Here is a 27,617-nt window from a genome sequence, read left to right as displayed (position 1 = left end):
AATATTGCTAAAAGCACTCACTCACTTCATACGTGATTCGTGAGTGAGTTGGGTTAAACGCCGCTTTTAACAGTATTCCAGTTATATCATGGCGTGTCGGCTTAATGTGGGAGGAAAGCCCGAAGTGATGCAGGTCTCAGACGTTTACCACTTCGGTGAAACCCACGAGCACGGGTATGGTGCTGACAAACCTAGAAACATAATCGGGGCGAACCGGGATTCGAACCCACAATCACAGGTTTCTGGCGTGCCCCAGGGACGAAACTCTGAACAGCGAATGGCATGATTGCATGATTAGAAAACACATTCCGTCTGTCACTTTCATGACAGTCTGGTAAGCGACGCTCTGATTGGTTGGATGAAAGGTCGTTCTGACGTGACCCGTAATGGGATGGCCTCAGATCTTTGTTCAGCGATAACGAGAACTAAGATCTGATTTTAATGAGATTGGAACACGCCTGACCTCACGGACTAGACGTATTTCGGGCAGTACTGTAGTGTTTGTATTTTGGCATGACAACATTGTTTCAGCTAAACTAGGTACATGTTGATGGAAGCATTTGACAGCTGGACGACATAAACAATGATACAACTAAACAAGCACAGACCATACGAAGACACAAAGGTACGCTGTGTTCACAATAAACGGTCTTCAGGAACCAATGCTTGTCATAACATACGAGTAACGGGATCGGGGTGGTCAGTCTCGCTGATTGGTTAATGCAGTCATCGTGTCACAATCGCGTAGATCGTAGATTTCAATTACTTGCTTGTCTGGTCCAGACTATATTATTTATAGAGCACTGGCATATAGCTTGGATATTGCTGCGTGCAGTGCTAAACAACAAACAAACACAACTAAACACACAAAAACATTACCATCACCAAGGTCCATTTGATACCCAATACTAGAGTCACATCATCATATTTTACTAACTTTTCATTTTGTTTACACGTGTTCACAACACATGACATTAATTCACAATATTTCTTCTTCTTCGTCGTCATAGAACAGGACGATCCTCCTCTCTCTGGAAATGGACTGGAGATTACTAATCCAATAAAAGCCCACAGTATACTGACTCCGAGCCAACCAGTCTTTGTTTTCCCCCATTAGGCAGGCAGGGTAACAAGAAGTACCTTCTTTTAACGTCTTTTGGTTTACCGCGGCCAGGGATGGTGTCGCAGACACACAAGTATTCAGTATATGTAAGACCTGTCTTGCAACGGTGGTTGTTTATACAAGTTTGACCGAAATGCGTCCGGCTACCCATGCGAGGAGTCCTAGTGTGTGTATGTGTGCGCGTGTGTGCGTGCATGCATGCGTGCTTGTACTAGTCCGGACTTATGCCGGGTTTTATTGTGCTCGACCACTGTGACACCATGCCGCAGTTTAACGTGGGTGAGTTGATATGGGGTTTACGTCGTGTTCAAGGTCATTGCAATTATGTAGCGACGTGCATGCACGTGTGTGTGTGTGTGTGTGTGTATGTGTGTGTGTGTGTGTGTGCTTGCTTCTGTGTGTGTGAGTCCTTGCGGTGGACTGATCACAGGGATATGTCGGCAGTTGTGTGTAATACAAGTAACGTGTCTGCTGAAAACAAAGACGTGAAGTCTCACTCCCTGGTTCATAACAAGTAACTGTATCTAAGGGGTACCTTCGAGGTGTCAAACAATACCCTGGTTCATCACAAGTACCTGTATCTAAGGGGTACCCTCGAGGAGTCACACAATACCCTGGTTCATCACAAGTACCTGTATCTAAGGGGTACCTTCTCATCACAAGTACCTGTATCTAAGGGGTACCTTCGAGGTGCCACACAATACCCTGGTTCATCACAAGTACCTGTATCTAAGGGGTACCTTGGAGGTGTCACACATTACCTGGTTCATCACAAGTACCTGTATCTAAGGGGTACCTTGGAGGTGTCACACAATACCCTGGTTCATCACAAGTACCTGTATCTAAGGGGTACCTTGGAGGTGTCACACATTACCTGGTTCATCACAAGTACCTGTATCTAAGGGGTACCTTGGAGGTGTCACACAATACCCTGGTTCATCACAAGTACCTGTATCTAAGGGGTACCTTCTCATCACAAGTACCTGTATCTAAGGGATACCCTCGAGGTGTCACACAATACCCTGGTTCATCAGAAGTACCTGTATCTAAGGGGTACCTTCGAGGTGTCACACAATACCCTGGTTCATCACAAGTACCTGTATCTAAGGGGTACCTTCGGGGTGTCACACAATACCCTGGTTGACAACAGCAAGTACATCATGTATTGTGGCCTTAGTACGTCTGTGTAGTGTACGTCGGCAGGTCAATCGTTTGTGGACGCATAACATTGCATACGTTAATCTAGTGCCAATAGCAAGTTAGAATCTTGTCCTTTTGGGGGTCAAAATAAATAAAACCTCCATTGAAAATTAACGATTCTTAACTAAACAAATGAAGTGAATGTCATGTCACCATTATACCAAAAACATAAACGTTATTGATACAAAATGGCCATTCTTGTACAGGGATTAGTTCAATTTTTTCAAAGTTGGAAATTTATACCAATAATAATTATCATGGTAAGTAAACATCTAAACGCAGACTTGCAGCGTTCATCTAGTCGCCTACCAAGTCTGATAAAAAAGATGAATCATTTGTCAGGGTTATTCAGTGAACCATATTTATGTATATCAGGGGCGCAGCGAACAGATGTCTGACAACCTGTGTACAACAGTTGAGGTCTGTTTTCAGCTGCTGTTGTTACTGACGTGTTGGATTTGTCACGTGACATTATTATGATACGAAAGTCACACTAACAACTGACTAAACATGCCATCACATTGCTAGTAACCTTCGATGAATGAGATTACAGTTGATTATTAAAACGAGTTATAAACAAACCCAGATTCTATGTAAGTATGTGGCCAGTGACAAGATCAATAATGTCAATTTGACAAGATAAATAAGACCGAATAGTCTCTTGATAAATGCACGTTTGGTTTTCAATGAACATTAAAATAATTCTGGAATTCTGGCACCTTTCCCTCTGACCAGCGCTGTTTACCATTTTAAATGAGGGTTCAAAAGAGTTGTAAAAAATAAGTTCAAGCACTTACTGACTGAGCAGGAATGCGAATACTATTTTCAAAAACAACTAGTGTAAATTAAAAATTAAATTGAACCATACACCATTGTAAATAATGATAATTTCACATTGTTTCACTTGTAAAATATTTCGGAAATCCACATGGCAAATCAGGCACCCCCCCCCCCCCCCCCCCCCAATGTATAACAGAGACAATGCCCCCCTTATATCGATATAACGCGGGTCTATACTACTCAGCTTTTGTAGGGATATTCCTAGAGTATACACACCAGTCTGATTGCTATAACCTGTATAGGCGAATACAGCGAAATATCTCACGTATCCCAATCAAAAGCAGAGTAGTATACTATTTATATAACAATTGATGTTACATACAATTTTCCAATATCAATATTTGATGTCGGCTAACATTCCATCAGCGGCCCCATCCCTGTGACCCCCCTTCGTCTCCATCTCAACCGCCATTTTCTCCTCCTCTTCACTTTCCTCACGTGCCCAGGGTTGTAGTTCCCCAGATGCAAAGATGACATAAAAGATGGCGCCGAATCCGTACATAGCCGCTGCGATGTAGAAAACAACTTGCCACTCCGCCCGAGTCTGGCTCTGCAACAAGAAATGTTTAAGTCATGATGAGTGTAGTGAATTTTGTTCAACGCCGCAGTCGGAATATGACAGCTACGTCCCGATGACCTGTAAAGTATGGTTCAGATAAACAAGTGATCGAAAGCATGAGAAACGACGCACGCCATCGGGACACGTTGACACAGTGTCAGTCTGATTACCCGACCCTCGTTAGGAGACGTGCATGACATACTATATCTATGTTTCTCCCGAATTAATATGAGTTTTTATGAAACAAGGTCCATGTTTAAATATAACATCCTTGGCAGAAAGGATTCACCGATGCATCAGTACCCCGATACTGTTTGTTGTTTAACGCCGCACTCAGAAATATTCCAGCTATATGACGGCGGTCTGTAAATAATCGAGTCCGGACCACACAATCCAGTGACTGATATCATAAGCATCGATCCACACAATTTGGATACGATGACATGCATCCACCAAACCAGCGAGCCTGACCACCCGATCCCGTTAGTCGCCTCTTACGACAAGCATAGTCGCCTTTTACAGCAAGCATGGGTTGCTGAAGACCTATTCTATCCCGGATCTTCACGGGTCGCCCCTATACTGAACTCAAACATACAGTTCCCCGTCATGTCACAGCTGTCTCATCTTGATTCATGGCTGTATTCCCACCACCACAAACAACAGCAACAACACCACCACCACCAACCAATATCAACAACAGCAACAACAACACCACCACCAACCAACATCAACACCACCACCAACAACAGCAACAACACCACCACCAACCAACATCAACACCACCACCAACAACAGCAGCACCAACAACACCACCAGCAACCACGATCAACACCACCAACGTCAACAACACCACCACCAACAACAACAACACCACCACCAACCAACATAAACACCAACAACATCAACAGCAACAACAACACCAACAACCAACATCAACACCACCACCACCAACAGCAACAACACCACCACCAACAAACATCAAAAACACCACCACCACCAACAGCAGCAACAACCAACATCACCACCAACAGCAAAAACAACACCACCAACCAACATAAACAGCACCACCACCACCAACCAACATCACCACCACCACCGACAGCAACAACACCACCACCGACAGCAACAACAACACCACCAACAACAACAACACCATCACAAACCACCACCACCAGCAACAACACTAACACCACCACCAACAACACTACCACCACAAACACCAAGAACAACGTCATCTACCATGGTAGTATTACCACCACCACAACAAAAACATCAACAGCAACAACATCATCACCTACCTCTGATGTAATGACTCCGACTACCACGGGTGAGATGAACCCTGTGACGGCAGCTATAGAGTTGGAGATGCCGAACAGGATGCCGGCGTATGCGGGGGCGATGTCGACATGGTTGACGATGAAGCCGGAGAACTGGAAGCCGGTGAGGGACACACCCAGGACCAGCAGGGTGATTGCCAAGGCCGGCTGAGAGCAGTCCACATACCCTAGGCCCACCAACATCACCGCCGGAATCACTTTGCCTGCACAGAACAGGAGAGAGAGAGAGTTGAGTCAGTATTGCAGGCCTCGTAGCCATGTGTACAATTTTTGTCATATAACATGCGTACGATAGTGGCATGTGGGTGTATTACGTAATTTCTAAATATAAAAGTATATATCTATAAATAAAACTGTGTTTTTAAAACAGATTAACGCTTCTTTTTAACGGTAAACTGGCAAATTTATCTTCAGATAGAGAGCAAAACCTCTTATAACATTAACATTTTGGGGGGGACATCGGGGAGGCAGCTTATGTCTCGATGGGCAGTGATGAAAATATTGATGAAATAAACTATCTCTGCTTTTCTCGTAATACGTGCAAAATGATATTCATCTTCTAATCCTAATAAATCACAATTATCACAGAACATTAATTCAGGTTGTATAAACTGTTTGCTAAAGCGATGTTTTTGTACTTTTAAACCATGTGCTAAACATCGAAATTTCGCCAAAACTTTTACAAGATCCTTATTAAAGCATGAGGTTATATAGAGTTCAGTTTCAAATAGTAATTAATATGACGCATAATGGTTCAAAAACACAGAATTGTTCATCTGTTTGACTACAATGTTGTACAACAATGTCAATACATCTCCAAGTCCATAAAACAATATATATGTTCACAGTCCTGCGATATCCACTCATATCCAGCAATATTCCAGCCATATGACGGCGATCTGTAAATAATCGAGCTTGGACCAGACAATCCAGTGATTGACATCATGAACATCGATCCACTCAATTGGGATACGATGACATGCATCAACCAAGCCAGCGAGCCTGACCTCCCGATCCCGTTAGTGGAGAGCATAGCATATTATATATTAGTCGCAGTATGAATATCACACATTTTCCAACAAGATATATTTTCACTCCCAACAAATAAACTAAATTAAGTCGCTTGTAAATCTTAATAATTTTATTAACAAGTAAATATCATTTCGTACAAATACAAGGCTTTTCAAGCTTATTTGTGATGTTTGAACGAGTGAGTATGGTTTTACGCCGCTTTTAGCAATATTCCTGCAATATTACGGCGGGGGACACCAGAAATGGGCTTCACACATTGTACCAATGTCGGGAATCGAACCCGGGTATTCGGCGTGACGAGCAAACGCTTAAACCACAAGGCTACCCAAACCGTCCCTCAAGCCTGAATGAACCTTTAGCAAGTGCAAATTGGGTCAATACCGCTTTGAACAGAGTTTCAGTGAGGAGGTACGTTCCGCGCAACTTATGAGGGAAGGTTCAAAAGTTCAATGTAAGAAAAAAGAAAATTAATTCCCTTTGAAACATCCACATAGGATGTGTTAACACTTGTTGGAGTAACAATATGACGGATGAGGTGAGTACCGTCATTTGACATGCGACGGCCGTGGCGCTGGGGTCGTGTTAGTGAAAGAGATGATGTAATCACTCACCGAAAGAGTCGAAGATCTTCCTGGTGTTGGTGGTGGTGAAGATGCTCCGTCTCCTCACGAAGTCCGCCAACCACCCGGCCAGGTTAATTATTACCCAGAACACAATATACGGGAGGGCAGAGTACAGGCCGTTCTGAAACAAACACGTCCGAATAGTGATATCAATATTTACTGCGTGTGTGACAACACTTTGCACGTGTGTGTGTGTGTGCGTGTGTGTGTGCGTGCGTGTGCGTGTACGTGCGCCAGTCTAGTGAGACACGGGTTCGATTCCCCACCCCACATGGGTACAATATGTGAAGCCCATTTCTGGTGTTCCCCGTGGTGATTGTTGCAGATTAACCTTGACTGACTGACTGACTGACTGAGTATGGTTTTACGCTGCTTTTAGCAAAATTCCAGCAATATAACGGCGGGGGACACCAGAAACACATTGTACCCTTGTCGGGAATCGAACCCAGGTATTCGGCGTGACGCGCGAACGCTTTAACCACTAGGCTACCCGACCGCCCCTATTGCTGGAATAAAGTCTTGTAATGCTCAACTCAATCACTCAATATGACCCCGTTAGGTCGCTAGCAGCCATTATTTATGACAACACTTTGTAGAGTCCACTTCTTCTAATAGCCTAGTGGTTAAAGCGTTCGCTCGTCACGCCGAAGATCGTGGATCGATTCCCGACATGGGTACAGTGTGTGAAGCCCATTTCTAGAGTCCCCCACCGTGATATTGCTGCATATTCCTTAAAGCGGCGTGAAATCAAACTCACTCAGTGACACTCACTCACTCTTCTAAAACCAAAACATATGTCAGGCGCTGTGGGTAGCTGGATGCTGAAAGTGATCTTGGGATTGAATGTGGTTTTATGCCGCTTTTAGTAACATTCCAGCAGTATCACGGCAAGGGACACCAGAAATGGGCTTCACCTTTTGCATCCGTGTTGGGAATTAACTTTTAATTTGTAGATAGATCTATTCTTAAGTGCGATAATTATTTCTGGGACTTAGCGTAAGTCTAATATACAATGAATGACAATATTGCAGACATCCCTGTCGAGATATGACTTGATTATTGCTCAAATGTAAACAGAATACAAGTATACTGACTCCGTCACTCCCGACACCAGACAGCTGGTTCATAGTTACATTGCATGATTCAGAGCTGTTTCCCTGTGTACTGATTACACGGCGGAGCAAGGTTAACACATGCGTTATTAATGTGACGTGCACAAAACTCGATATTAACTCGGACTGCATGCACTGTGCACGGATGATGCAACCGACGGCAACAGGTTTTCAGTGACGTGGAGCATGGCCCGAAATTACACTCCAGGCTTTAAAGGAATATAGCATTCAATCAGTTTGATTGACAGGTATTGGGAGTATCACAGGTTGCAACTGTGGTGCTCAAGTGCTACACAATCACTTGCCCTGTCGAAAACACTCGCAAAACGAGGCGGGAAAAAGCGACCTTTCAGGCGGAATATATTAAATGACGCAACATGACCTGACTTCGAACTAAATATATGCTCAATCTGGTTGAGGCCTACACTAGTGTGGACATTAAGCCATCACATTGAAACGCTCAACGATGCGACAAAGTCTTACAATATTCACAGTGGTTGTCTCAAGGACGGTCGGTGTTAGCTAATACATGGGCAGATTTGTATATCAAATATCTGCTCTGAGACAAACAGGTGTGGTGAAGTAAAAAACAACAAATATGTCAAGGAATATCTAACTACATGTGTTGAGGATAAATCGCTGACGTAGATTAGACGAGATTCGTGGATATCTAATATATATATACTCCGTGTAGCTCATGTGAGTGAGTGAGGTTGGTTTAACGCCGCTTGGAACAGTATTTGGGTTTTATATTGGTGTGTCAGCTTAATGGAGGGCGGTAATCAGAGGTGACGCAGGTTGTTGGGTTTTATTACTTTGAAACCACCAGTGGGGTATGGTGCTGACAGACAGGTCGAATCTCTCTCCCCCCCCCCCCCCCCCCCCAGGCAACTAACGGGATCGGGTGGTCAGACTTGCTGACTTGGTTGATGCATGTCATCGTATTCCAATTGCGTAGATCGGTGTTCATTATGTCAATCACTGGATTGTCTGGTCCAGACTCGGATTATTTACAGACCGCCGTCATATAGCTGGAATATTGCTGAGTGCGGCGTTAAACAACAAACAAACAAACAAAGAAACAAAACGTCGCCTCTCGCGGCCAGCATGGGTGATTGGGTACCTATTCTGAGTCCCTGGGGCGGTGGGGTAACCTAGTGGTTAAAGCGCTCGCTCGTCACGCCGAAGACCCGGGTTCGATTCCCCACAAGGGTACAATGTGTGATGCCCATTTCTGGCGGTGTCCCCCGCCGTGATGTTACGGGAATATTGCTAAAAGCGGCGTAAAACCATACTCACTCACTGACCAACCTTCTTTGAAATATCGGTGGTACAGGCAGGATGAATGTTGGTTTGTCAGTTACTTCCGGTTAATTACACGGAATATTGCTAAAAGAGGCGTAAAACCATACTCACTCACTCATTGACCAACCTACTTTGAAATATCGGTGGTACGGGCAAGATGGATGTTGGTATGTCAGTTACTTCCGGTTAATTATACGAGCAATCTGTGTTATTACAATAAAGGTATTTACAAGCGTGACATTTACTGGGAACTGCTAGGTCGGCTGTATTGTACAATAAAGTTAACAAAATATAATTACAAACATCTGGTATGAGATGACAACGGCCACATCAATACAATAACGCTAGATTCTATTAGAAGCATAAAAGAATAATTGCATGTGCCATCTGTTCATTGGCAATAGCGATGCAATTAATGTTGTATAAATACATCAATATTGTTGGCGAAGTAGTAATATAAGTAATATACCGAAATAAATGTTTGTAAATATTATTGTGAATTACACTGAAGCTCACCTGTATAAACAATGTTTCCTAAACAACATTTCACATCGATGGTTAAACATCAAAATATACTCACCGTCAAAAGAAACGCGAATACCGTACATGTTGAATAATATATGAAGACTTACTCATGTCATAGATTCAAATTGCGTGAATCGATGCTCAAGATGTCAATCACTGGATTGTCTGGTCCAGACTCGATTATTTACAGGCCGCCGGACCCGTGAAGATCCGGGGTAGAATAGGTCTTCAGCAACCCATGTTTGCCGCAAAAGGCGACTATGCTTGTCGAAAAAGGCGACTAGCGGGATTGGGTGGTCAGGCTCCCTGACTTGGTTGAAGCATGACAACGATCCCAATTGCGTGGATCGATGCTCATGATATCAATCACTGGATTGACTTGTCCAGACTCAATTATTTACTGACCGCTGTCATATAGCTGGAATATTGCTGAGTGCGGCGTTAAACAGCAACAAACAAACAAACTCATATTCAAGTGATATTAGACTGGTTCGATGCACAAACGAACACACTAGTATGTTGTGTGGTCCGACGCTCATGAACGCATCACATGTGACATCATAGCTCCATGACTTGTGATGCACCATTTGTCTCGTGCAGGATCAGCATGTAAAATTTGGAAATCACGTGCAGCATATTGTGATAAGAATAAAGACACTCTGTGGTACTTTTGACTGATTGTAAGTTCTGTCATTAAGTGGTACACATTGGAAACGTCTCTTCTAAACGTACCTACTTCTCTATGTGTTTCTATGGTTCGCGTTTAATTGGCAGTGAGCATATGTTGAAGTTTAGAGTAGCGTTAAACATTCAGTGATCAGTTATGTATGAGGCCGCAGGAGGTGAGTACCAGTGATACCGAAAATCTACTTTCCACATCTTCCCGAGGCAAGGGAGTTAACTGACTTTAAAAGTCCAGTTTCCACCCTTGCCGAACTAGGCTGGAATTCCTGGGCTCGATCGTAGCGCCACTAGTGGCTGTTAAGAGTTAAATCCCTTCTATGCCTCTCCTATGGACCAATCAGATTCCACCTCTCGTATCACTTGCAAACAAAATGGCGGCGCCCAGTCAAGACGATATGATGGACAATCAAAATCTATATTGTGACAAAACGGGTCTTACATCGCGAACTGCATCAAATCTCGTGAGCACCTTGATTAAAAACTTGAAAAGATTTGTAAAATATCTGATGACAACGAGTTAGTGGTGCACATGCTGTGCAAATCCTGCAATCAACCGAAATCTGCATGCATCTGGTGTGTGTGTGTGGAGAAGCAGGTCCCTCTGACGTGACGCGTAATGGGTTATCCTCTTTAATTAGCGGTGGCGGGACTAAGATCTGGTTTAGTACTTTAGTATAGACTCGCCTAATGGTAGTTACGACCACCTCGTCTCATTCCGGGACAAGGTGCAAGTTACGGAAAGGGACGATGGTAGTGACGACCAACTCGTGTCATTCACGGACAGGGTGCAGGTTACGGAAAGGTACGAATGGTTTTGATGGCCAACGCTGTCATTCCCGGACACGGTGCAGGTTACGGAATGGGGCGAGTGGTGACCAATGGAAGTGACGAATGATATACACAATATAAATGAAATGATGTTATTCCCACTCACTGCAGCAATGTCAAACTTGAGGACCTCGTTCATGTAGGTGGGGATGTTTGTGAGGAGGGTGTAGGCTCCCCAGTCCGACGTGATGTTGCTCACGATGATGGCGTAGGATGGTAGTGACAGCGCTATGCTCTTCCACGGGACGTTCAACTTCTGAAACACAACGACTCAATGGTCAGATGCTGGTTCAACTAAGATGTGGACAGATCTTGTCTCAGCAACCGGTGACAGAGCCAGTGCGGCTACATGATACCATAAGTGTTAACAATATCACACACTGTACCATTTTGATGAGCAAGTTTTGAATATTAGAAGCGAATTCTTTCACAACTAAACTACCAATTGTAATGGGCGATATTTTAGTCCAAAAGGGCGATAACACCTTTTAATAAAATCCCCGGTGCTTGTTCACTACAGAGTTTGCGCTGCGACATCTTGAGTACATTATGACACATCATATTTTCTTATAACGCCGCATCCTCAATATTTCCAGGCGTCGCATGTTGGCAAACCTACACCAACGTACTTTTTATCATATTCCCGTGGCAAGCATGTCAATTAGCCTACATCAAAGCTGAGCTAGATAAATAGGCCAGTGGAGGCCCATGCCTCGAGGAGATGATTTATTGTAGGTTTACCGAAGTGTGAGCCCTGGAACCCGTTCCACAAAGCGATTTTAGCGGTACGACTACCGTAGGTCTATGTAAATGAGTGGGAGTTAGCGCTTAGCGCTAAGATCGCTTTGTGGAACAGCCCTTGATAAAGAGAGGATGGCAACACATTTGTGATAACTGCCCCAGCTTTCTGCTGTATGTATGAGTGGCGTTCTGTAAATAAATGGCAGTGTACCCATCATGAATATGATGTCAAACATCGAATACTACATGACACCTTTCTATGGAGAGCAACTTCTTCTTTTTTTACAATAAAAAAAATAAAAAATAAAAAAAATAAACAAACGTATTCATGATCTCCCATCTTCTAAATGCCTATCAAAGACTTCATTCAACATCGTACTTCCACTATCGGGGGGGGAGGGGGGACCTCACCTTGTGTGACCTGACGCTGTCCCGGAGGGTATGTTCAATGTAGCGCCTCTCGTTCCCCGATATCCGCTTATGCTGGGCGGGGGTGTCGCTCACAAAGAACATCCACAGAAAGAACCATACCAAAGACATCGCACCTACAGTGTCAATATTGATTGTGAATAATGATACAAAACATGCTACAAAAATGTCGTCAATGTAGGACACAATTATATCTTCGAAGAGCTAATGTTAAATGCCTGTATGTATAATCGGTTTGAGGAGACTCCCCTGTAGCCTTGGATGGTAACGAGGCTGAATGGGACTGTAGCACCAAGTGAGAGTGTCAGTCTTCTAATGAGTTGCGTCCCTTAGGCGTGAAAGGATCCTACATATCCCAGGTCTGCATCTGGCTTGGTTTATCTAACCCATTAGGCTGACAAGCAGTGATGTTTTGTTTTGTTTGTTGTTTAAAGCCGCTCTCAGCAATATTCCAACCATAGGACGGCGGTCTGTAAATAATCAAATCTGGACCAGACAATCTAGTGATTGACAACATGAGCATCGATCCACGAAAATAGGATACGACATGCATCAACCAAGTCAGCGCGCCTGACCACCCGATCACGTTATTCGCCTCTTACCACAAGCATAGTCGCCTTTTACGGCAAGCATGGGTTGCTGAAGACCTATTCTACCCTGGATCTTCACGGGTAAGCAGTGAAGTAACAGGAAAAGTGCTCAAAGCGGCGTAAAACACAACTCACTCAAGTACATATTATGTTATATATGACCCGACTGTGGCAGGTTTGCGCCTTGTCTGGACCAGACAAACCAGTAGCCATCAGTACGATCAACGTCCCACGCCATCACCAGGGCTCGGTACCAGACTATCAATCACAGACCATGACCGCCCGATTCTCATTTCAAGCGACTCCTCCAACTGCGTTTGGTATTGTGGACATGCTCTGATTCGAAATCTCAACAGGGGTATATCAACGATGACAAAGACTTCAAGATCCCGTTTTCACTGACGGTTGGATGTGTTATCAGCAAACAGCCTGGTTGTTCAACCCGTCCTACAGTTAAACCCACAATCTTCCCTACTGACAGTTGCACTAGTTTCATTATACCGCTCCTCTCCAATGTGTGACGACGGTCTTTATGCCAGCGCACTTACATGATTCAAATAAACCAAAAACACTGACCAGAATTAAACATGAATAATGAATCACATATTTATTAATTAATAATCAAACAGTGTCCGCCGGCCGAGTCCTGCCATAAATCGGAACCACCCATGATAACCATATTAACAATCCCCCACGGACAACAACCCTATCTTTGAGTGTTGCCCGACCCCCCTGAGCGCATATGGGTATTAACTATAACTGCCCGAGTAGATACAAGTCATAACACCCAAGGCACCATATGACACTCCAAGTGGAGTTATACGGAATCATATATAAGAATGTCACCAGTGGAAAAAAGTATATTGTAAAGTTAATTCCTTTGCACGTCACAACTCACCGAGAACGTAAAATATAGAAGGCCATCCCCCAGCAAAGCCATATTTACACAGGAATCCGGCGAGTGGGAATGTTACAACGTTGCCGACTTGCGCACCTGGAAAACGAGAGCTGACGGTGATATATTTATATATATGTAAGTTAGCAAGAACATTAATGAACAATAATGAACACCACTTCTAACGCATTCATTTACAGTGTATTGTAACAGGTGATGTTTTATGCCCTATCATACTTTGTTACAGAGTCTGTTTTAAGTTTGAAACATTCTACTTCTCTTCGAACCCCTGGCAACAGAGAACAAATGATAAGCATGTACACATAATATCAATTATTATAGGCCAAGATGACAGCATGTCGTGCATAACTATATTATATCTTCTGTTCTGTGTTTCCTTAAAGCTTTAATATTACATCGATAAATCTCGTTAGATACTTAAGATCTCCAGCGTTTGAAAAGCGTTTCTTTCACAATGACAGAATATATGAGCCAAACGAATGGAGAGGTATCAGAGTAATACTAAAAGAGTGACAAAATACTGACAAAAAGCAAATATCACAAAGCTGGTTATTCGATTGTTAAAAACAAGATATCTCCATCAGTGTGGCATCAACAAGTTACATTATGAAGCTACTAAAGATATTTATCAAATTATTATTTTCAAGAATTGGAACTGCTCGGTCTCTGAAGTAGCACATGACCTAATTACGTCACAATGGAATTCACCTTCTGGAGATATTTTCTTCAGATCTGGATTAACCATATCTCGAAAAAACCCAACAATTTATTGAGTAAACATTGTATAGAGTAACTGCTACACAGTCTACACTGAGGCCGTTAGTGAATTTACAGCAGAACCTGCGTGGAAGTTGGTGGTCGCCATGGCAACAGATCCATCCAATAGTGCACCCACTGCAATCTATGTACAATTACCGCAATAGTAACGTGCGGGGAGCTCCTCTACCGTACAGGTTCCAGTGGCCAGGGAGCATAGCTACAAAAAACCTTGTACGCGTTCCATACTGGTTTAGAAGATCATAAAGACGTCGGTCAAAGTAAAAACAACACGGCTTGTTATCTAATATTAATGGATGTATTTTGTAATTTCCTTCAGGAAAAGCAATAATTTTGTCTAACTCCTGGAATGATGGTTATATAAAGAGTTGCCAGGGAAGCGACACTGCGGAATATATCCCCCATAAGTGTATAAAGTGTCCACACGTTTCAGTAAAAGTGTCTGACTGAATGGTCGTGTATTTGCTCTGCAATAGAAGACTTTTATCCGTGTCTCCGTTTCCTAGATAATACCGGACATAGAAAGTTTAGATTCCGTTCTAAATATAGACATCGGTCACAGAGATGAATAATCGCCACTGGTGGCTTTTCTTTCATTGGGGGAGTTTTACGGACCTTTGCTACCTCGGCACTTCCCGTACGTCTATAACCACGTGGCCGTAAACTGCCGACTTCATCCTACGACAAGTCTGGGTGTGACTCGAATGTGGTGACCGGCTCAGCGCAAGACAATGCTGTCAAAATGCCTAGGAGGGTCAATAGGGTACGCAAATCTATTTGCTAAAGAGTCGAAAGATCGAAATGGAATTGATTGGCAAGACTGAGAAATGTCCGCATTTTCCTGTGCAACAGAGTGCCCCTGACAAATAAATGATAAACAGCTTCTTTAATAACACCTTCAAAATTACGAGTTTCTGTGAATTGTTTTATGATCCCAGTGACGTATCTTTTGAACCAATTCATCTGTCCTCCGATGTTATTTGTACTGTTTCATGCGGCAGAAACACGTGTTGGAAAACTTGGACAAGTTAAAGAGTTGTCTCCCTTCCCATTTGGCTCTAATTTGAACGTCTTGATTATCATTGAATTTTCTTTAATTGAATCTGGGATGAAAAACAATACAATTTGGCATATTTATGTTGGGTCGGTGGACCCCTCCTTCGATCAAGAGCTGGAGCGGCCATAAAATTTCCGAGTCCCGTGATGGGATTCGAACCACGGACCTTCTTATCAGAGGTCGGACGCCTTGTCCACATGACTAAAGAGGTTAACCGCGTCAGCAGGCTGACAAGGTAAGGATGTCATCTGTGGGATGATTCCACGCCCTGCTACATAGCGTTTGCTCACGTGACAAGAACGCTCACCTGCATATGTGAATGCTGTGAGCTTGCTTCTCTCGAGGGGAGGAGCCCAGTTGCCCCAAAACGTGTGCATCGCAGGGAACGCCGCGCCCTGCATGGAGAAACAGAGATTGATGAGTAAACAACTTCAAACATTTGCGAATGGCTGATAACTAGACCTTTTTTTAATATCAACCACGTACACGTTTTGGACTTATGCACGATCACGTTCATAAGAATGGCCATAATAAGTGAAAAATGCTGTTTTTCGAACTGCAATAGAGAATGTATCTATGAGCACATCTCTGGTCTATGATGTTTTTTTCACAATATGTTTGAACTGTCATTAACATCTCCTAAGAATTATTTCAATATCAGCTATGTTCAAAAAGTTTTAAAAAGCACCATGATTACCTCATATGTTATCCTATTCGACACATCTTCGCATTACCTCTACATTACGTGCTGTTGGTAAGTCCAAAACAGTGACATAGGATGCACTTGATTAACAGTCTATTATAGCTCAGTTGTGATCTACAAGTATGTAACACTGGATAGTGGATATAGATATATTTATGCATAATGTTTGTTTGTTTATTGTTTAACGCCGCAATGAGCAATATTCCAGCTTTATGACAGCGGTCTGTAAATAATCACGTCTGGACCAGTCAATCCAGTGATTGACATCATGAGCATCGATCCACGCAGTTGGGATACGATGACATGCATCAACCAAGTCAGCGAGCCTGACCACCCGATCCCGATAGTGCCTACTTACGACAAGCATAGTCGCCTTTTACATCAAGCATGGGTTGCTGAAGACCTATTCTACCCGGATCTTCACGGGTGCATTCAATGATGTAATGTAACACGTGTCGTCAGGAATACCGTTACAGTAACCGTTAAAAAGTTCATTCTTTGTCCCGACTCACCGAGGCCAAACCAAGGATGATCCTAAGCGCCATGACGGCTATGTAGTTGGTGGTGGCCACGATGGGGGTGAGAAAGGTCAGAAGGCTGCAGACAAGCATTGACCAGCCATACACACGCTTCCCCCCGTACTTTGTGGCCAGCCAGCCTGCAGGAACCTGGGAGACGAGGTAACCCCAGAAATAGGCTCCCAACACCAGCCCCTGGGTGGTCTTGTCCCATAACAGCTTGCCATCCTGAAATTCAGAACACACATAAAACACTAAAACACAGGATGGATTGTGGCTCACCCGACTTGTAGCAGAGTGAGTGAGTGAGTGAGTGAGTGAGTGAGTGAATCTTTACACCAATGACACTTTCAGTATAACTGTATGCATTATATTTATTTACAGGTTTCTGGCACGCCTAAGGGACGCAACCCTGCACAATTGATTGCAGCACCTAAGACGACTGTGTCACCTGTGACCGGCATGTATTTGGTAAGTGAGTGAGTGAGTGTGGTTTTATGGCACTTTTAGCAATATTCAAGCAATATCACGGCGGGGAACACCAGAAATGGGCTTCACACATTGTACACATGTCGGGAATCAAACCCGGGTCTTCGGTGTGAAGAGCGAACGCTTTAACCACTAGGCTACCCGATCGCCACTGTAGTAGTGAGAGGTTGAATTGGTTGTAACGCCGCTGTTCATGGGTTTAACGGATATATCACGGCGTGTCAGCAGGTCATAGGCGTTTACCACCTTGGTGAGAACCATGAGCAAGGGGATTGTAGTGACAAACATTAAGGATCATAATCAGGGCGAATCTGGATTCGAACCACGATCATACGCTCTAGGTAAACCATAGGGCTACACACAGCGACCTTAGACTACTGGGCTATCCGCGCCCTCTGTTGTGTGAGGCGAGGTGAAATAGGGTTAAACGTCGCGTCCAGGATTATTGCACTACATAGGGACGTGCATACACATATGTGTTTGTGTGGCTGCTTGTACTAGACCGGCTTAATGTCGATTTAATAGTGCTAGCCCACTGAGATACCATGCCGCGGTTTAACGTGAATACCCCACTCAGATACAGTATACTGACTCCGAGCCGACCAGTCCTTGTTTAAGCCTCTTAATGCCGAGCGCCAGGCAGGGTAACAACAAGTACCATCTGTTAACGTATTTTGGTATGATGCGGCCGGTGATCGAAACACCGACCTTTCGTTCTCCGGGCGGACGTTCTACCACAAGACCCTGTTATGGTGGTCGCAATAAAATTGGGTCCCGTCATAACAGTCCACACATAGTAAATGACAGTATTACCCGGAAACAGGTAAGTGCATTTATGTTGCATTCTCAGCTCCCTTGGAAGTGTCCAACCATATCTTAGCCACTATTCCGAAGCCGTAGTAATATTCTATTCAGTCTAGTAATACGAGCTAATACTAATCTACATAATTTTCGGGCTAGTAGATCGAATAGTTTTAGCATCAACTGTAAAACCGAAGCTATCTGCTACACCGTATTGTAATCGCATTGCTGTCTCATCGTTCAGGGTACCCATTTACAGCTATGTAAACCGGGGCAAATTCCCAACGAAGAAACTTCCCAAAGTTCTAATGAAGAATGAAGATTTCCGCGGTCCCTCAATAACCTACTGTCTGCAGTAACTTCCCCCGGTGTGTGTGTGACCTGTGCCTTATATGTCAACACACCCATGTGATAGTCCCACAAGGACCTTCTACGTTATGGGGAAAAGGCGTTAACTACTTGACTACCCACCCGCAGGGCCGTCGACTCCGTGACGTTAGGGTCTACCGCTGTGAAGGACGCGCACTCCGACACCAACGTGCTGTCACTGTCGTTGCTCTTTATGCTGGCCTTCACCCAAGTTTGGTTGACCATGCAGACCACGCCGACACTGAGGTTGACGCGGAGGGCATAGACGTTGATGAAGCCCAAGAATCCCAGTACAGCTAGGCCGACTCGCGACGACGTGAGGAACGGAACTGTAAAATAAAAAAATAATTAAATAAAATCATTTTATTAAAAACTATAGTCTGTTACCAACTAGTTACGGGAACACATGTACCACGGTGGTCTCGGGGTCCGCGTCTCCTTATTTCGGCCAGGGTTCCGCTGATCCATCCAAACTTCGTCCCAATTAAGATCCTTCGTCTGTGGTAAACATTTACTGCTTGGTTATTTGTCTGCGCACGATGACGGAGAATCTAGCTGCTGTTACACCCCCACCCCCTGTAGCAAGCATGGGGGATGTTACATCCCCATCCCCTGTAGCAAGCATGGGGCTGTTACACCCCCACCCCCTGTTACGGCAAGCATGGGGGCTGTTACATCCCCACCCCCTGTTACGGCAAGCATCGGGCTGTTACACCCCCACCCCCTGTTACGGCAAGCATGGGGGCTGTTACATCCCCACCCCCTGTTACGGCAAGCATGGGGCTGTTACACCCCCACCCCCTGTTACGGCAAGCATGGGGGCTGTTACATCCCCACCCCCTGTTACGGCAAGCATGGGGCTGTTACACCCCCACCCCCTGTTACGGCAAGCATGGGGGCTGTTACATCCCCACCCCCTGTTACGGCAAGCATGGGGCTGTTACACCCCCACCCCTGTTACGGCAAGCATGGGGGCTGTTACATCCCAACCCCCTGTTACGGCAAGCATGGGGCTGTTACACCCCCACCCCCTGTTACGGCAAGCATGGAGGCTGTTACATCCCCACCCCCTGTTACGGCAAGCATGGGGCTGTTACACCCCCACCCCCTGTTACGGCAAGCATGGGGGCTGTTACATCCCCACCCCCTGTTACGGCAAGCATGGGGCTGTTACACCCCCGCCCCCTGTTACGGCAAGCATGGGGGCTGTTACATCCCCACCCCCTGTTACGGCAAGCATGGGGCTGTTACACCCCCACCCCCTGTTACGGCAAGCATGGGGCTGTTACACCCCCACCCCCTGTTACGGCAAGCATGGGGCTGTTACACCCCCATCCCCTGTTACGGCAAGCATGGGGCTGTTACACCCCCACCCCCTGTTACGGCAAGCATGGGGGCTGTTACACCCCCACCCCCTGTTACGGCAAGCATGGGGGCTGTTACACCCCCACCCCCTGTTACGGCAAGCATGGGGCTGTTACACCCCCACCCCCTGTTACGGCAAGCATGGGGCCGTTACACCCCCATCCCCTGTTACGGCAAGCATGGGGCTGTTACACCCCCACCCCCTGTTACGGCAAGCATGGGGCCGTTACACCCCCATCCCCTGTTACGGCAAGCATGGGTTGGTGAAGTCCCATTCTAACCCGGACCTTCTCGGGTCGCCTCACTTGTCCATACCCTGGGGTGATCGGGGGACACTGGGGAGCAGCCTCCAAGTGACGTCACGGTCACATATAATTTGTTTCATTTTTTAATTCAATAATGAATAAAAGCAGTTTAATGAACACAATAATGTCGAGAGTAGTTCTGTATATATTATATACAGAACTACTCTCGACATTATTGATCATTTTTTATTAAATTAGCTGTTTTACTTTAGTATTTTTTCAATAATGATATTTTGTATTGACAAATGATTGACATCATGAACATCGATCTACGCAATTGGGATACGATGACATGCATCAAACAAGTCAGCGAGCCTGACCACCCGATCCCGTTAGTCGCCTCTTACGATAAGCATAGTCGCCTATTATGGCAAGCATGGGTTGCTGAAGACCTATTCTACCCCGGATCTTCACGGGTCGGCGAGGTTACGTAAAGCAAGTGTCGATAAAACGTTCTCCCGAACGCCTGTAGACCTAGCACAACCATCAGAGCTGTCCAGATGAAACCAGGACTAATGTGTGAACAGTTTACTGCCCCAGTCTTGTCTCCTGAACCGCTGGTGCTGTCTACACCAATGTAGGCGTAGCCGACGGTGACGTAGAACCAACGTGGTGGGTGTATCGCTGGACGTCAGGGTCAGATGATGTGCTCCCTCAACCGGTTGCGTACGGTTCTGCCACTAATTGGTCTCAACCCAGGAATTGTCCGAGCTATGAATGTGATAGTTTGGTATCAATTCTGTAGATGCACTTTCCGAATATGGTTGTCGTGTTGACGTGACGTCACACGTAAACGAGCGGCCGGAGCAAGTCACGAGTGTTGCCCTGCTGTAGGTAACGTCTCCATGAACAGTAAAATGTCTGGCAACTTCGTCTTATTTACAGTTTAACAAAAGTGTTTTATGAGCACCTGACAGCTACACAATCATTATGTGCTGTTCACACACACCGTGCACCGTGCAATAACATGCTCATGCAAACTGTGACTTACGACCTTAAAGTCGAAATGTCTTCACGAGTATGGATTAAAAGATGCATTATTTAATTTCAGAACAAATTATTTTATTGAACTTTATATGAAGCACAGTTACTTCTTCCGTGAGTATATCGCAAATCCATATTCTTTACGAATATATGTTAAAATATGCATGATTTAATTTAAGAATTATTTTCTTTTATTGAACTTTATATGAAGCACAGTTAGTATATATATACATATACTTAATCCATGTGGTCCTAATACCCCGCGTCTATTCCAGGGTGGTGCATATTTTTTTCATTCGATGTTCAGCGTCTTTAAGAGAACAGTTTTATGCCATGCAACAGGGTTGCAACATTCAAGGCCTCAGTAAATCGTTCAAACGTTTTCTGCAAAGTAGACATGTGAAGTGCATTTCCAAATTTGGCGCATCAGTGGCCAAAATGAGGTCCGATGCAAGTCCACTATATTTGACATATATATATTTCTGTATAATATTAACTTCACTCTTATCAAAAGAATCTGTATATTTTATTACAGGAATACATTTTATATTCAATTTAGTGTTCGATTGCCAGTGTTTAAGAAGAAAATAAGATTCGTGTGCCACTGTATAGTACAACAACGCGACACTTAAATAACTGATTTGAATTTGAATAGTTATGTAGACATCTTATGAACATTCAGCTTTGACAGGTTTGCCAAGTCAAGTGACAAAGTTGTTGTTTTTCCAGAGCACTACCTGCCTGTGAAAAGTAGGGACAAGGGGTTCTTTTGTTGCTTTTCAGGGGATCAAAGTGCCAGTTGGCAATTTGAAACAGTGTTATATTGTCCTGAGACGGCAGGTCCATTACCAAAGCTGGCGACATGAAACGATCTTTTGACACATCGTTCCGCTTCATGAACACTGACTAAACCTGGGATGCATGAACGGGCAACGTTCACCAACCACTACAAGCTATGAAACAGTTCAAAGGTTCGATGTAGGATAAGAATACGAATTCCTTAAAGTTTTTACACAAAACCCTCCCCTCTCACAAGAAATGGAACAACACAAACACACAAAAAAAGTTAATTGTAAAAACGTTTTTTTCACATGCTCAACGAAAGAAAAACACAGAAATCCCATATGGTAATCAGCGGTAGAAACTAATTTTTAGTCCACTAGTCCTTCTAATGGTGACATAATTGCAAAACTCTTTAAAATGACAATTTTCTACTCGTCCTTTTGATACCTTAACCGCCTCCGTGGTCTAGAGGTAGAACGTCCGCCCGGAGAGCGGAAGGTCCGGGGTTCGATCCCCGGCCGCGTCATACCAAAAGACGTTAAAAGATAGTACTTGTTGTTACCCTGTCTGGCGCTCGGCATTTAGGGGCTAAAACAAGGACTGGTCGGCTCGTAGTCAGTATACTGTGTCTGAGTGGGGTATTCTGTTAAACTGCGGCATGGTATCTCAGTGGGCTAGCACTATAAATCGGCATCAGTCCGGACTAGTACAAGCAGCCACACACACGTGCATGCACGTCGCTATATAAGTTCAATAATATTGGACGCGACGTTAAACCCAATTTCACCTCACCTTTGATACCTTAACTTTTGAGGAGTTTGACAAGGACTACAGGATTCATGCCAATTCATAAACTAAAATACGACGATCAGAGCTGATAAATACTGACCTGAAATAGAAAAATCCTTTGATCTTGGCATTCCGTGAAAACTCCAGATTTTGTTTTTATCTCGCCTGCAGACATGCAGTCGTTACCGCCATATTTATTTCAAATAATGTCATTTACTTCAGGCAAATAGCTAAGTTGGTTTCCCGTCATGATATTGTTGACAACATACTGAACTGGTTGTGATAAACATTACGGGATCTAATAAATAGAGGATTCATCACGAGTGTTTTTTAATATGGGAAATATCAACCGAGTCTTAGTTAATCGGTATTTGCCGAGCCTTTGGCGAGGCAAATACCGATTAACGGGACGAGGTTGATATTTCCCATATTAAAAAACACGAGTGATGAATTCTATTTATCATTTTCACATTTTTGCTTCCAAATTAAGGAATAATTGCATTAAACATTAACATCAGCAACTTGTCGAAATCTTACGTATAGATCGTGCGTAGTGATACATGTTTTCCATAGCCATGTAAACCAAAATAAACAATTCGCTGAGAAAAAAAGTTCCTCGGATTATTTTAAACAAAATACTGGAACAGACTTTTGCAGAATAATTGAAACTTTAATAACGGTAACAACAACGATTCTGTGTAATCTGATTATATCTCTGGTGTAACTTCACTTATAATATATAGTTTCAAATCAAACTGCTCGCTCTTCCGGTTATCTAATTTGCATATCTAATTTGCATACTTATGTCATTGGGGTATGACATACATGTTTTTATGTCATAAGCTTATGTCATGGATAAATGCTTAAGTTAAATGATAAATCTTCATTATAAGAATCTTTACATCTCCCAAGACTCCCTGGCGGACGTCAGAGAAGACAATAGTAATGACGTCTCAGTCGTCTCCATTCACGGGCCTTGGTTTTATGAGAATGACAATCAATCATGGCCGTGGGTTTAATTTGGTCTAGCACACGTGAATTGGCACAAGGCCCCTACTGTTATCAGCAAAATGCAGCAGGTGTACATTGAAAGTGCTATGGGGACATCGACTGAGGACTCACTAATCATGCACTGATCAATACAGAGGATGACAATGTGTTATTGACAGTGGGTCCACTGTAAAATAAGAAAATGTCGAGTGCACCTTTTTAAACTAGACTAAGAAACCATAATCAACGATAGAACTTGGAAGAGATAATAAGCCACCTAAACCATTACATCAGAGACTATGCTCTACGTGTTCAACCGGAGATGAAAAACACTATACCTACTACCTACTATACACTTTGGAAAATTATCCACACAAAATATAAATGTCCACAATCATGAAAACAAATTATTTCGCTACGTCCTCTCAAATAATAAAGCCATCAAAATCAACTGCATATGTTTAATATCTATAATTTCAAGCAATAAATACCCGTTAATCTTAATCAACCTATGAATTTTTATGTATAGTATCATCAAATCTGTAATATCCATATCTTCCTGAAATGATTTCTGTGTTAACACGTACGTATGTGTGTGCGTGCGTGCGTACGTGCGTGCATGTATGAATCATATTATGTAGTCATTTAAAGATTACATCAATTCCGTAATGAAATGTTTTCTGCAATAAATATTATCTGATCCTTTAGACAAACAAACAAATAAATAACTAAAAAATATATTTAAAATATATTTTAAAAATAACCCATTTATTTCAATAAAAAATGTTTTGTGTGTACAGCTACCTATTCCAGTGCATTCTTGTAGTTAGACTATGGACTATGAACCGGACCCCAAGACACAACCTTGTGAGTGACAGCTCTAAACTAGCGCGGATACTTTAAGTGTGTTTGTTTATTGTTGTTTAACGCCGCATTCAGCAATATTCCAGTTACTGACGGTTGTGGGAAAATAAGCGAGCCTGGACCAGACAATCCAGTGATTGACATCATGAGCATTGATCCACGCAATTGGAATACGATGACATGCATCAACCAAGTCAGCGAGCCTGACCACCTGATCCCGTCAGTCGCCTCTTACGACAAGCATAGTCGCCTTTTATAGCAGGCATGGGTTGCTGAAGACCTATTCTACCCAGGTCAAGTTTTTGAAGAAGATGACTTTGAAACCACTGTCCAAACTATAGACATATATACATGTAAGTGCCTCGTATAGGCCTACATGTATTGGAATTTAGGTGATATAAAAAAAACTCCATTCCTATTACGAATTGTGACAATAATCAAATAAAAGTACAAAACATAACAAAATCCAAATAGATCTAACCAATTTTGATGCATGACTCCAAATACAATAGGTAAATTTGATAATTGATAAAGAAATATGCGTGGATTAGGAGACGGGCATCCGGCGTAGTAGGCCTAGTGTTTTTATCGGAGTATTCGGGTCAGATTTCCGGCGATTCAATCTCAACACTGTCTGAATCTAACCTTACCTTTAGATTTGTCAATATCCCCTTCCGGTGTGAATTCGACGTTTCCTTTAGCCATATCGATCTGTTGTGGCCAGAGTAACACTAACCCACAGTCGTTTTACGCCGTTACTATGGTATTGGAGCGGAACTTGCTTGTCGCAAGAGAAACGCGATCGGCTATTTCGTCCGCACAAAGCCTGGCGGTCTCGCTCACTGTGCAAATATCCCTCTGATCCCGCGCTCGTCTCCAGTAGCTACTGAGAATGACCACAATAAGCACACACTTATCCTATATAGTATGATCAGTTTCAATAACACGTATGGAGGCAATTCTCGCGTACTGTTGTCTGCTATCCACAGGAAGGCCACGTGTTCAATGTTATTGTGTCAAGCAAATCTGGGTCGCGATGTTTTTTCCTCGATCTCGTTATCAAAATCCAGTTTAAAATGGCTGTCTGTTCTCGAAATGTGTGATCTTTCGAATACCGCAACCAAACAAGCGTCACTCTGTCAGGAAATATGAACTAGCGAAGGCAATTTGATGATGCAATCGTCAAAATCTTCCTTTTACACTTCGACATAGTACACTGATTATGCTCCGCCCACTCGATTTTCAACCAATGAACACGAAGCACAGCATGCACCAGACCGTCGATTGTGCAGTGGACCTGGACTCACATGTTCTACTACTACTACTACTACTACTACTACTACTACTACTTATTAATATTATTATTTTAATAATAATAATCAATTGTACCCAAACATTCTACAAATTCTTTACATAAGTATATTTTAGTATAAAGATTGACATTAGGTGCTACTCCCCATTCTTCCCTAATTCTCTCTCATCTGACCAGGGAGTCTACACATTCTGCAGATTCCTGACCCGTGAAAATCCGGTGTAGAATAGGTCTTCAGAAACCCATGCATGCTTGTCGTAAGAGGCGACTAACGGGATCGGGTGGTCATGATAAGGCTTGCTGACTTGGTTGATGTCTGTCATCGTATCCATTTACGAAGACCGATGCTCATGGTGTCAATCACTGGATTGTCTGGTCCAGACTCGATTATTTACAGACCGCCGTCACATAGCTAGAATATTGCTGACTGCGGCGTTAAACAACAAACAAACTGTAGATTCATTGTATACAAACAATTACAATGCAAACAGTATCACGTCTTTGACTAATGTCAAGCCGATATGGTGATACTATAATAGAGTCACGGAAAAAGCCGTACAGTGTATTTAGAATCGCCGTTCCTGTAGCATGGGGGAAATGAACCTCATGTCCTTTTATATATATTCCAGTTAATAAATCACGAAAAGAAAATCGTGATAAGAATTCAGACACTGTGGTAACACTTGACTGATTGTTATTTTAGTCATTAATTGGTACACATTGGAAACATCTCTTCTTAACGAACATACTTCTCTATATGTTTCTTTTGGCGGTGAGTATAAATTCTTATTTTGATAATTAATACATTACTACTAAACTATATATGAACAAGATAGAAATGTGAGCATCTAAATGTTATTATGAAAGTGCATACAGACAGCAAGTGTGAGGTACTGCATATATACACTACTATATTAATAATGCCGCCATGTATACAGACTGTTTAACCAGGATCCGCGGACAGCTCTGGTGATGGGTTCCAGTCTCAGATTCGGTATCTAGAACACCCGGCCGTTCTCCTGACCAGTGATGGGGGCGCTAGAGCTAATCTGCCGCTTTAAACGGGGAATACCAATATGAAGGATAAGAAGATTGGCTGTATATCGGGGCACGGATGTGAACTCACATCGGACCGGACTGCTCGGTATTTGACGATCCTCCTATCGAGAACGTGATCCAAATATTTCCTGCGTTGATCAATCTCATTAAAATCAGATCTTAGTTTTTGCTACCGCTTTGTTTAGCATAGCGAGAACTAAGATCTGATTTTAATGAGATTGTGCGTTGATCGATGAAGATCTTGTCGTTTATCGTAAACAGGAGTAGTCATCCATAGCTATACCCGGATCTGCGAGACGAGGGTTCAAATACGAAATTCACCTGTATTATGAACGTCGGTCTGTTAACACCTACTTTGAACATATCTGCGCATCTTCCCGAGGCAAGGGAGGTAACTGACTGTAAAGGTCCAGTTTCCACTTTTAAAGTCAGTTGACTACCTTGCCTCGGGAAAGTGACATCTGCGTGACCTCTCTGTTTCCTCTCGCCTACAGTTGATACTCCGTCACAAAACTGTGATTCTGTTCAAAGCGGAGACCAAACTCACTCGAGTATTATAAAATAGCACCAGCAACTTGAATAGCACCATATACCTGTCTGGGCTAACG

General features: G+C 43.4%; 1 protein-coding gene and 1 long non-coding RNA gene across 2 annotated transcripts; both read right to left on the bottom strand.

Annotated features, from left to right (window-relative positions):
• Positions 1-328: 328 nt before the first annotated feature.
• On the bottom strand, positions 329-3,259 carry LOC125384138. The gene is made up of 3 exons (XR_007222951.1): positions 1,920-3,259; positions 1,807-1,863; positions 329-1,772 (listed from the first exon to the last, which is right to left on the bottom strand). It is a non-coding gene; the product is annotated as an uncharacterized LOC125384138 (long non-coding RNA).
• Positions 3,260-3,290: 31 nt separating this feature from the next.
• On the bottom strand, positions 3,291-25,858 carry LOC124113427 (sialin-like). The gene is made up of 10 exons (XM_046473772.2): positions 25,289-25,858; positions 18,661-18,887; positions 16,894-17,127; positions 15,986-16,073; positions 13,827-13,922; positions 12,321-12,454; positions 11,275-11,424; positions 6,703-6,835; positions 5,021-5,262; positions 3,291-3,713 (listed from the first exon to the last, which is right to left on the bottom strand). Exons 1-10 carry the CDS (start codon positions 25,341-25,343, stop codon positions 3,498-3,500), a joined length of 1,575 nt encoding a protein of 524 aa, XP_046329728.2. The 5' UTR covers positions 25,344-25,858; the 3' UTR covers positions 3,291-3,497.
• Positions 25,859-27,617: the final 1,759 nt, after the last annotated feature.

Source organism: Haliotis rufescens, unplaced genomic scaffold (genome assembly GCF_023055435.1).
Source record: "Haliotis rufescens isolate VD_foot unplaced genomic scaffold, xgHalRufe1.0.p SCAF_27, whole genome shotgun sequence".
Lineage (NCBI taxonomy): Eukaryota > Metazoa > Mollusca > Gastropoda > Lepetellida > Haliotidae > Haliotis > Haliotis rufescens.
This window is presented reverse-complemented; position numbering and strand designations above follow the sequence as displayed.

What these genes read in the sequence shown, in the direction of transcription:
- LOC124113427 (XM_046473772.2), bottom strand. Translation starts at nt 25,343, where the DNA reads ATGGCTAAAGGAAACGTCGAATTCACACCGGAAGGGGATATTGACAAA. An exon ending in CACAGCATTCACATATGCAG is followed by an intron (nt 13,923 to 15,985) that starts GTGAGCGTTCTT and finishes CTCGTTTTCCAG; the next exon opens with GTGCGCAAGTCGGCAACGTT. An exon ending in GAAGATCTTCGACTCTTTCG is followed by an intron (nt 5,263 to 6,702) that starts GTGAGTGATTAC and finishes TGTTCTGTGCAG; the next exon opens with GCAAAGTGATTCCGGCGGTG.